Source organism: Oncorhynchus mykiss, chromosome 2, assembly GCF_057628025.1.
Source record: "Oncorhynchus mykiss isolate SJ-2025 chromosome 2, ASM5762802v1, whole genome shotgun sequence".
Classification (NCBI taxonomy): Eukaryota; Metazoa; Chordata; class Actinopteri; order Salmoniformes; family Salmonidae; genus Oncorhynchus; species Oncorhynchus mykiss.
In genome coordinates this window covers 62,013,864-62,026,143 of record NC_143023.1, presented here as the reverse complement: position 1 = coordinate 62,026,143, position 12,280 = coordinate 62,013,864, and the positions used below count along the sequence as shown (strand labels likewise).

General features: G+C 41.4%; 1 protein-coding gene across 2 annotated transcripts in view; it reads right to left on the bottom strand.

Annotated features, from left to right (window-relative positions):
- Positions 1-7,126, bottom strand: part of ppm1h (protein phosphatase, Mg2+/Mn2+ dependent, 1H) — a 59,310-nt gene extending 52,184 nt beyond the window's left edge. Inside the window, exon 1 of one of the 2 annotated variants that reach the window (XM_036952547.2) lies at positions 6,165-7,126. In XM_036952547.2, coding sequence (XP_036808442.2) covers positions 6,165-6,397 — 233 coding nt within the window. In that variant the 5' untranslated portion in view covers positions 6,398-7,126. The remainder of the gene's footprint in view (positions 1-6,164) is intronic. The other variant, XM_090204151.1, reaches the window with a different exon arrangement.
- Between the last annotated feature and the right edge of the window lie 5,154 nt (positions 7,127-12,280).

Genomic DNA, 12,280 nt, shown 5'->3' with positions numbered 1-12,280 from the left:
CTGACCTCAATAGATTCGAATGCATTTGGGACCGTCAGTGTCCTTTTGCTTGGTCCTAATAACGGGACAGTGGATCTGTTCCAATATCCACAGTCCACACTAGCACTTAGAAACAAGTCAATGTATTAGACACTGCTAAGTGGTGCGCTAGTGCGGATATGGGAACGTAGCCAGTGATGCTCGGGCCGTGACAGTTAGGCAGTAGAATACTACAACCAATGTGCATGTGAAGGGTGTGATTATTGTGCAATCACAGTCATTGTCAGAAGCCAGCCAACACAGTGCAGAGAAGAGCATATCACCAGCCCTCACGCTGAAATTTGCATCTGAGGAGAAGTATGATTCTCTCATCACCAGTAATCTCACCTCACAAGCAGACATGGATCATTAATCAGAATAGACATATCTTACTAGTCCTCTGTTATAGACGCGGTAAAGATGTCAATGGAAAGTAGACCGTTGGTGATAGAAGGAGGATGCCAGATTAGGGTTGGGTGGAATCCAGATTTTCATACCGTCCTTCTCTCATCCCTTGATTTACGGTATTACCAGTTTAGTACACAAGGGGGCTCCCCCCCAAAAATCAAAAGCCTATTGGGTGTCTGTTGCATGAAACTAAGAAAATTAGCAGAAGTAATAGAGAATTTCTATGGAGGCTGCAAGCTAAAGAGTGCAAATGAAAATAAAAACAAATTCATGAAGTTAGACATATTGGTAGGAGCTACCGAAAGTCATTTTTGGTGACTTTGGACATTTACAATCGAATGTGAATGAGAGACATTCTGCAAATGAACAAAGTTGAAGCATGCTTGTCTTAAGGAAGAACAGTACTAGCTCTGAAGCAGCATGTGTACATGCTGTGTCTGAGTGGAGTCTGGAGCCGCAGCTTCGGAGAAGAGGGGGTAGGAGATCAGAGAAGAGAAAAGAAACACAAGGAAATGACGATAGCAGTGGCAGCTGCACAGATAACTCATCCAAAGGGCTTTGACTTGATGGCAGAAAGATACCTCTATATGATGCCTTGTCTCCTTATCTGAGTAAGTGGCTGAATGAATAACTAGCAAGATAAATTTATGGGCCGCGTTAAAACCTTAGGAAATGTAGCTGGATTAATTCTATGATAAACATTAGAAACACCCTGTGTATACAAAACATTAAGAACACCTGCTCTTAATTTATATATATTATAAATGAATATATTTAAAAATTAAAAAATATTGCAGATTGATAAGAAGCCACAATCTATTTAATCATCCGCCTCATTTCCAATCCCCCATTTAAATATTCTCCTTCTCTATTATTTTCCCCTAAAACTAAAACCCCTCCCCTAATTGGAGTAAACTAGAGGGGTTGGGTGAAATGCGAAAGGCATTCCGTTGTATAACTGACCCTTTCCTCTTCCAGTTTATACATACTACATACATTTCACGGACAGTATATTTTACATTTCACGGACAGTATATTTTACATTAGTTATCTTTTGTTTGTTTTTAGTCCCAGCCTTGAGCTACCCTCAACCCCTCCCACCAGTCTCTGAAGACCATCCATTTCTAGCTGCCATATATTTTTACACTGTGCGGTTTCACAAAAGTCCTTTCTATTCTCAGAGTTTCTACAGATTCTAAATGAAAGATAAACAACTGCCCTTTCCATGACAGACTGGCCAGGTGAATTCAGGAAAAAGCTATGATCCATTATTGATGTCACTTGTTAAAATCTACTTCAAATCAGTGTAGATGAAGGGGAGGAGACGAAGGAAAATAAGGATTTTTAAGCCTCGAGACAATTGAGACATGGATTGTGTATGTGTGCCATTCAGAGGGTGAATGGGCAAGACAAAATATTTAATTTCCTTTGAACAGCGTATGGTAGTAGATACCAGGCAGTTTGTGCCAAGAACTGCAACCTTTCTGGGGTTTTCAGACTCAACAGTTTCCTGTGTGTATCAAGAATGTGCCACCACCCAATGGACATACAGCCAACTTGACAGAACTGTGGGAAGCATTGGAGTCAACATTAAGAAGGTGTTCCTAATGATTGCCATGCATCGTTTTTGCAACAAATACCTTGCTGTTCATTGTAAGCTAATTTACTTGTGGCTGCCAGCTAAATAGCGTTGCACTTCAGTTGTCATCTGATGAAAATGAAGCTATTTTCTGCCGAATGTGTTGCACTAATATATTTTCTGTGATGTAAAAAACTGTGGTTGCCACGCCTCTGATCACTCTATATAAATAAAAATGTCATAAAAATGTTTACTTTCAATATAAAAACGTCAATACTCACCTGCTCTCTACAAATATGAACATTTATTGAAAAACTTCAAAGAAATAGTTAGTATTGAAAAACCATCCCGTGACCATTTCCAAATACCCCGGTATACACGGTATACCGCTCAAGCATATGCTGGATTGGTGCACATTCAACAAATCTGATCTAACAAAGTGGATATTTGTCAAATCCATCATGATTGATGTATTGTAACAGGTCCACAATCTAATTAATAGTCAGATTTTGATACATTTGGTTATTTTTCAATGTATAAGATTTAGAACACGGATTTTGAACACTCCAGTCCTCGGGGGCTGGGGGTGTCAATTTTTCAACATCCCTAGCAAACACAGCTGATTAAACTAATTGCATTCTAAACTGAAGAACATGATTGGTTGATTATTCGAGTCAGGTGTGTTAGCTAAGGCAAAAGTGTGACCGCAATCAGGCCCCTGAGGACTGAAGTTTTGCATCTCTGATTTAGAAGTGGTCCCTTTTCAGGTTTAGAAGAAACAACTGCTAATTGCTAACTCCCGTTCATATAAGCTGGTAGCATAGAGAAAACGGTGGTGGTAGAAGTAATTTAACTGTAATGCAGTGGATTGGTGATGATGACATGAACTGGGATTGACATCCATAAAAGCATTACACTCCCTGTTTTCGCCTCAACATAGTGTGTAATACACAAACAAAAGCCTGAACGTAAGCACATTTTGCTGGGGGCAATGAGGCGATTCGGGATCTTTCCCACACGCGTTTCCATGGCCTTTCCATTGTTTTTGTTGTCAACTTCCATCTCTTACATTCTGATTACGTTGTCAGGATCTATTTATGACAAAAAGGCACAATTGATTAATCATTCTAACCCAACGTAAGTGAGTGATCACATTCAAATCATCATATTAGGAGAAGAGAACATATGACACTGATCCAGTTCCTGTGTGTGGTCGACAATATGAACTGAAACCACTCATTTCCTTGTGGCCATCTAAGTTACCCTGTTACTGGCACCCTTACAAGATAAAAAGACAAAACACGTGCTACTACATCATGTGATTGCCCACTGTCCCAGTGTGTACTTCTCTGTGACATTCACTTAGATAAGCCTGTCTGCCACCCTCCAGTCATCACAGTAGCAGTATTCATTCTACACAGACACACATTGACTGATGTATTGATCCTCTTCCACTCAGTTCATGAGTACTATGTAGCTGCAGGACAGGAAGGGGGAGGGGCAGAGAGAGCCATGGCGAAAGATAGACAGTCGTATAAAAAGGGGGCGGGTAGACTTCATGTAGTCTCGTAGGCCTACAGAGGGGAGCATGAGTAAGAGAAAGAGAGGTGGGGACATAGAGAGAGCAGGACTCTCTGACCATCTGAAATGTTGGCGCTCACAGGGCCGGACAGCAGACCGGGAGAAAGTGTGCAAAGCGGCCAGGTCAGGGGAGGATTGTTGTAGTGCCACATCTATTCTTCCGCCACCCATCGCCAATCTGTGAAATACAACAGCTCGAGTCCAGCTCTTATAACGCAGCCTCTGACTATGTTATATCACAGTTAAGAGGGCGATTCCTTGGCACGGGACACTGTTCTCGGTGGAGATCACATCATCTTAATATGGGCCTGGCTGCTGGCTGAGAGGGGAGGGAGGGGACAGATCTCACCCCAACAACAGAGCCTGCTGGTCAACCAGCTGTTTCCAAATCCACAGCAGTGCCATCCCTACACAGACAGCTGGGAGAAACATGTCAGCCATAGCCTCACACGGACTAGATTGCTTTTATTTTCAGTCTAGTGCTGTGCTGCATGCATGCATGCTGAGTAGGTGCTGAATGGTTGTCCAAATATAGGCTGCTAGTCCTTTTTTCATTCTTGTGATGGAAGCCTGAGGGAATGCACAGATATATCACCGTTAACATTCAACAGTCGAGGGATGCAGACTGAAAGGTGTTTTAGTGTTTGTTTAGGAGGAACACAGCAGCCCCAATATAAAACCTTTTTTTACTTTGAAGTTCAAACCATGACCATCTTCAACATTACCACTGTGCGGCAGATCCGAAAGGTCACTGGTTTGAATCCCTGAGCCGACGAGGTGACAAATCTGTCGGTGTGCCCTCGAGCAAGGCACTTCTTCATAGCAATTAGGGTTAAGAGTGTCTGCTAAATGACTCAAATGTAAAATGTTAGGCAGTATCTTGTACTTTGCTGCACTGGGAGAAAATGTTATGTTCATTGAGGTGGATTTGTGCCAGTATCCAACTTGAGATGGAGAAGCATTTGCACATCTAAATTGGGTTCATCGTCAGGACACGGGAGTTAAAGTTGTAACAACAGACGCAGAGCGAGAGCACTTCTTCCTGCACATTGTATACTTGTATTGCAAATTGCTAAATGTATCCTATTATCACAGTGTGATATGTCATTCTACCAGAGCTGAGAAATGACTAAGAAACTGAAAAATCAGGAGGATCGATGGACAGATTAAGCTTGAGGAAAATAAACAAGTATTTAATGGCTGACAGGGGAACAGAACAGACTTCAAAGTCATTTTTCCACTTCCCATCTTGGCACAATCCACACCTGTGTCTCTCTGTGAACACACGTCTCATTTAGGTGGGTCTGAAAATGCAGTGTCCTTCACCAATCAATGTAAAATAGAACTGCTTCAGAAGAATGACATGCGTATAACGTGCGTTTCAAGTTATTCTCCATGCCTTCTCCTCCACACAATTAGCATTTCATTGGCATCTGAAATAGCAAAAAAAAACTTTTCAGGATTTGTTTCATTTTTTAAAATGTATATAGCAGCACGGACTACTCTCTTCATTGAAGCACTGAACAAGTTAGCTTTTTCATAAGGCAACCTGCAGCAGTAACTGTTGCTTTTACAGTGTGGTTTAACAATGTGCGCAAAGAAAAGTGTTTATAAACCCATGTCCTCCAACTATCCACAACACCATGATAGAATCTGCCTGTGCACTCGAAATGGGGCATGCATAAATAATGAAACTGTAAAGGGAAGTGATAATCCATCATCCCCTGACAGACACAACGATGTATATAGCATGGCAAAGCAACTACTAAATGCCATTATAGCTCACATGTAGGCCTAACTCATGGTACTGAAACTACAACTAGTTGCACTATATCTATCATAATATTTTAGCCATGATGCACAATGGCATGCAACGGTATATTGTAGGGCTAGGTGGTGTAGCAGACAGCAAGTATGGTATGGGTAAATGCTATAGCAATAGGATACTAAAGCATATTTCTGTTGTTGTTGTTGTCACAACAACATGTCCATGCAAATGTCATTTAGTAGCCTAAATAGAAACCGGTGTTCATCTCTGTTTGCGTTTCATACATCAAGGGGCAACTTTTGCACCCACTAGTGAGATATATATTTACTGTTCATTTATATTGTTTATTTCACTTTTGTATATTATCTACTTCACTTGCTTTGGCAATGTTAACATATGTTTCCCATTCCAATCAACCCCCTTGAATTGAATTGAATTACCAGAGGCTATGCTGACAGACCGTATAGCCCAGGGGTGGGCTACTTCAGTCCTCGGGGGCCAGGGAGCTGTCACCTTTTCCCCCATCCCTAGAAAACAGCTGATTAAAAGTAATTACGTTCTAAATGATGATTAGTTGATAATTGGAATCAGGTGTGTTAACTGGGGTTGAGGCAAAAGTGTGACAACAATCAGGGCCCCCGAGGACGAGAGTTGCCCATCCCTGGAATAGCCTATTCACATGGAAATAAATGGCGCACAATAATGATTGTTTATGCTTCTGACTCTGGTCCAGGGAGCGTGCTAAACCTACCGCTTTAAACGCTGCTGATACTATAGCTTGCTACGACTTAAAGATGGACGCATACTTACTCTGCATAACCAGTGGCCCATGGCAGCCTCTTCGTCTCTTTCAGAATGAGGATCGGCCGAGAAATATGATCCGCCGAGCACTCGATTTCATCCGGTGACAGTCCCAGAAACTCCGGTCTTGTGTACGGATATTTCAGCGGTAAATCGGAGCCACCGAAATGGTCAACGTTTGAACTGCCAGTCATCATACCTCCCATAAAATTGGCCACAGCTGATTTCATCCGTGTGAGCATGTTCTTGCCGCAGCGTTTCGGAGCGATGGTAATGTGCGGGTCCCCTTGCCCGGAATATCACCTTGGCTTGGCGGCGCTTTTTGCGGAACGCAACAGTTCAGATATGCGCCTCTTTCTCTCTTTCATTCAGACGCGGAAACAAACTCATGATGAGCACAGTCATGTGACAAACCGGTTGTTTTGTGGATTTGGTTGCACAGCCATCGCGCTGTGATCAGTTTAAACGATTAGCAGCACGTCAGGCAGTAGGTCAAAGGTAGGCTCGTTGTTATCCAGGAATGCCCTACACTAGCAGGTACACCAGGAATGCCCTACACTGGCAGGTACACTACAAAAGTATGTAAGAAGTCGCCTACTTGTAAGCTAGTCACTTCAAATCCAACGTTTTCTTGCCCTCTGAAGTGCTCCTTGTTCATACCCTCGAAATAGGGTAAGTGCAGTCAGCTGACACCTACATCCTCTTTGGAGTGGCCCAGTCAGTCTCCTTTTCTGTCTGACAAAGCATTTTCAGTTCATTCTATTTCACATTCTATCTCCCACATGCCCTGCTCAGACATGTCCAAATTATCGCATTTGTGTATAAGAATAGAACTTCCAATTACAGTAGGGACTATGCCTATGTGTCAACTGCAGTGGAATAACCTAACCAGAAAACGAGGGGTATTTCACACCAAATTGGTTTGGAATGGGTTTTCCAAACTCTGGCGCATTTCCCCCCTAGGTCAGTTCGTTTGGACTGGTGTGAACACTATATCCGCACTCGGGAGCGCAGTAAAAAAAACACATGGATCGCTCAAAAAGGGTGGTCTCGGTCCCATTCCATACCTACAATTGTGCTTTTCCCTGCAGGTAAGAACAAAGTCTGGACCAAACACAGGAAACCCACCTAGCAAAATGTTGAAGACACAACTATGCCCCATATCCAATCTATGTTCAGTGTTAGTGGAATGTGAACGTTTAAAATAGGTATTCAAAACAACTTAATTTCAATGTACTTGCAGCCTATACGCATGGATGCAGTATAACAAATTGGTTTATGATTTTTTTTTAATTAACATTCATACATCACTCCGGTATTTACACACAGTATTTATTTTCAACAATTCAAGTGCTAGTTGTCTTTCTATTCCACTACTGAAGAAGCATGACTCAAATCATCATACCTACTCATATTTCACATTTTGAATGTCCAGCAAGGTCAAAATATACATTTTTATTATTCCTTACCTCGCCATTAAGTGAAGTTTAGCCAATACATATTAACAAAAGGTTTTCCATTAGGTTCTTGTATTAACCTTTCATGTAACATTTAGTAATCATTATTTGTGCAACCAGCATTTTTTTTCTTTACAATTATATTGTTTACAAACAATGGAGTAAAACAAGTTTATATTTTGGGTTGGACATCCTGTTATTACTCTTTCAATCAATGGCAACATATTGCAAAACCAATGAACCAACCGACTCTTTCAAAACCAATGAACAAATACAGTATATGCAAAAGCAACGCATATAGTTGAAGTCGGAAGTTTACATACACATAGGTTGGAGTCATTAAAACTCGTTTTTCAACCACTCCACAAATTTCTTGTCAACAAACTATAGTTTTGGCAAGTCGGTTAGGACATCTTATTTGTGCATGACACAAGTCATTTTTCCAACAATTGTTTACAGGCAGATTATTTCACTTATATTTCACTGTATCACAATTCCAGTGGGTCAGGAGTAGAGGTCGACCGATTAATCGGAATGGCCGATTAATTAGGGCCGATTTCATAACAATCTGAAATCGGTATTTTTGGGCGACAATTTTTTTATTTTTTATATATATAGCTTTATTTAACTAGGCAAGTCAGTTAATTAAGAACACATTCTTATTTTCAATGACGGCCTAGGAACGGTGGGTTAACTGCCTTGTTCAGGGGCAGAACGACAGATTTTCACCTTGTCAGCTCGGGGGATCCAATCTTGCAACCTTACAGTTAACTAATCCAACGCAATAATGATCTGCCTCTCTCTCGTTGCACTCCACAAGGAGACTGCCTGTTACGCGAATGCAGTAAGCAAAGGTAAGTTGCTAGCTAGCATTAAATGTATCTTATAAAAAACAATCAATCATAATCACTAGTTAACTACACATGGTTGATGATATTACTAGATATTATCTAGCGTGTCCTGCATTGCATATAATCTGACTGAGCATACAAGTATCTAAGTATCTGACTGAGCGGTGGTAGGCAGCAGCAGGCGCGTAAACATTCATTCAAACAGCACTTTTGTGCGTTTTGCCAGCAGCTCTTCGTTGTGCGTCAAGCATTGCACTGTTTATGACTTCAAGCCAATCAACTCCCGAGATGAGGCTCATGTAACCGAAGTGAAATGGCTAGCTAGTTAGCGCTTGCTAATTGTCATTGTGTTGCTGGTTCGAGCCCAGGGAGGAGCGAGGAGAGGGACGGAAGCTATACTGTTACACTGGCAATACTAAAGTGCCTATAAGAACATCCAATAGTCAAAGGTTAATGAAATACAAATGGTATAGAGGGAAATAGTCCTATAATTCCTATAATAACTACAACCTAAAACTTCTTACCTGGGAATATTGAAGACTCATGTTAAAAGGAACCACCAGCTTTCATATGTTCTCATGTTCTGAGCAAGGAACTGAAACGTTAGCTTTCTTACATAGCACATATTGCACTTTTACTTTCTTCTCCAACACTTTGTTTTTGCATTATTTAACCAAATTGAACATGTTTCATTATTTACTTGAGGCTAAATTGATTTTATTGATGTATTATATTAAGTTAAAATAAGTGTTCATTCAGTATTGTTGTAATGGTCATTATTACAAATTAAATTTAAAAAATCGGCCGATTAATCGGTATCGGCTTTTTTGGACCTCCAATAATCGGTATCGGCGTTGAAAAATCATAATCGGTCGACCTCTAGTCAGAAGTTTACATACACTAAATTGACTGTGCCTTTAAACAGCTTGGAAAATTCCATAAAATTATGTCATGGCTTTAGAAGCTTATGATAGGCTAACTGACATAATATGAGTCACTTGGAGGTGTACCTGTGGATGTATTTCAAGGCCTACCTTCAAACTCAGTGCCTCTTTGCTTGACATCATGGGAAAATCAAAAGAAATCAGCCAAGACCTCAGAAAAAATGGTAGACCTCCACAAGTCTGGTTCATCCTTTGGAGCAAATTCCAAACGCCTGAACATACCACGTTCATCTGTACAAACAATAGCACGCAAGTATGAACACCATGGGACCACGCAGCCGTCATACCGCTCAGGAAGGAGACACATTCTGTCTCCTAGAGATTAACGTACTTTGGTGTGAAAAGTGCAAATCAATCCCAGAACAACAGCAAAGGACCTTGTGAAGATGCTGGAGGAAACAGGTACAAAATTATTCAGTGAACTTTCATTATCCTCCTGCCTCATGAGGGAGAGAAATAAGAAAATATCTTAAAGATACTGTACGTGGGTTTTTGGTAACAGAATGACAAGACACGGCAATATTTCTTACAGAAGGCAAATCATTTATGCAAAACAAAATATAAAATGTTGATATTAGTTGGTAGGGGTCTTTACTTTATTGTGTTTTGATGTATTTATAAAACCTTTTAAGACCATTTCTGCTAGATGTTTCTAAAACCCTTTCTGGTCAAAATCTGTTTGACCAGAAATCAAAGGCTTTGCTTATTCCACATTTTTTGAATGGAAAATGGTTGAAAAAAATAAATAAAATAATATATATATATATATATATATATATATATATATATATATATATATATATATATATATATACCTTAATTTTTTTAAAACATAGACTCAGCTTTAATTTGACACAAAATGCTAGTCCTCATGGGGCCTTTTACATGGACATCCCCTTATACTAATGAGTATACACTAATACATTATTGAATAGAAAATGACGCCGGAGCAGAAGGCAGACGTTTTACACAACCGATTGTGTTTTTTTGTTTGTTTATCTGCGTTTTTTGTAACTTATTTTTTTACTATTTTTGTACATCATGTTGCCGTTACCATCTCCTATGACCGAAAATAAATTCTAGACATCAGGACTGCGATTACTCATCACGGACTAGCAGAATCCTTTTTCTTCTTTCACAACTCTTGACGAGCCCGAGTCGGAGGATGTACGGCTCCCTCGGGTACAGGCCCCGACCCCAGCGATCTGCATGAAGAGGAGGCGGAGAAAAAGAGGCCGGAGGGCGGGCTGCCTTCTGAGGAGTAGGAGGTGATTGAATAAAACCCAACTCCCCTCAATTCTGCTCACAAACATGCAATCTTTGGACAATAAAATCGACGAGTTATTGGGAAGATTAAACTACCAACCGGACATTAAAAACTAACATCTTATGCTTCACGGAGTTGTGGGTGAACGACGACAGTGTCAACATACAGCTGGCTGGTTATGCGATTTACCAGCAGGATAGAACAGCGGCGTCTGGTAAGACAAGGGGCGGCGGTCGATGTATTTTTGTAAACAACAGCGGGTGCACGATATCTAAGGAAGTCTCGAGCCATATCTCGCCTGAGGTAGAGTTTCTCATGGTAAGCTGCAGACCACATTACCTACCGAGAGAGTTTTCATCTATATTCTTTGTAGCTGTTTACATACCACCACAGTCAGAGGCTGGCCCCAATATAACATTGAATGAGCTGTATTCCGCCATAAGCAAGCAAGAAAACGCTCACCCAGAGGTGGCTCTCCTAGTAGCTGAGGACTTAAATCTGTTTTACCTAATTTCTATCAACATGTTAAATGTGCAACCAGAGGGAAAAGAACTCTGGGCTACATATACTCCACACACAGAGATGCATACAGAGCTCGCCCTCCATTTGGCAAATCTGACCAAATTTCTATCCTCCTGATTCCTGCTTACAAGCAAAAATTAAACAAGGAAGCACCAGTGACTAGATCAATAAAAAAAAAGTGGTCAGATGAAGCAGATGATAAGCTACAGGACTGTTTTACTATCACAGACTGGAACATGTTCCGGGATTCTTCCGATGGCATTGAGGAGTACACCACATCTGTCATCGGCTTCATCAATAAGTGCATCGATGACGTCATCCCCACAGTGACCGTCATACATACCCCAACCTGAAACTATGGATTACAGGCAGCATCCGCACTGAGTTAAAGGCTAGAGCTGCTGCTTTCAAGGAGCGGGACTCTAAACCGGAAGCTTATAAGAAATCTCACTATGCCCTCCGACGAACCATCAAACAGGCAAAGCGTCAATATAGGACTGAGATAGAGTCGTACTACACCGGCTCTGACGCTCGTTGGATGTGACAGGGTTTATAAACCATTACAGACTACAAAGGGAAGCACAGCCGGGAGCTGCCCAGTGACACGAGCCTACCGGACGAGCTAAACTACTTCTACACTCGCTTCGAGGGAAATAACACTGAAGCATGCACGAGAGCACCAGCTGTACCGGAAGACTGTGTGATCACGCTCTCCGCAGCCGATGTGAGTAAGACCTTTAGACAGGTCAACATTCAAAAGGCCGCAGGACCAGACAGATTACCAGGATGTGTACTGTGAGCATGCGCTGACCAACTAGCAAGTGCCTTCACTGACATATACAACCTCTCCCTGTCCGAGTCTGTAATATCAACATGTTTTAAGCAGACCACCATAGCGCCTGTGCCCAAGAACACTAAGGTAACCTGCATAAATGACTACCCACCTGTAGCACTCACGTCTGTAGCCATGAAGTGCTTTGAAAGGCTGGTCATCAACACCATCATCTCAGAAACCCTAGACCCACTCCAATTTGCATACCACCCCAACAGATCCACAGATGATGCAGTCTCTATTACACTCCAC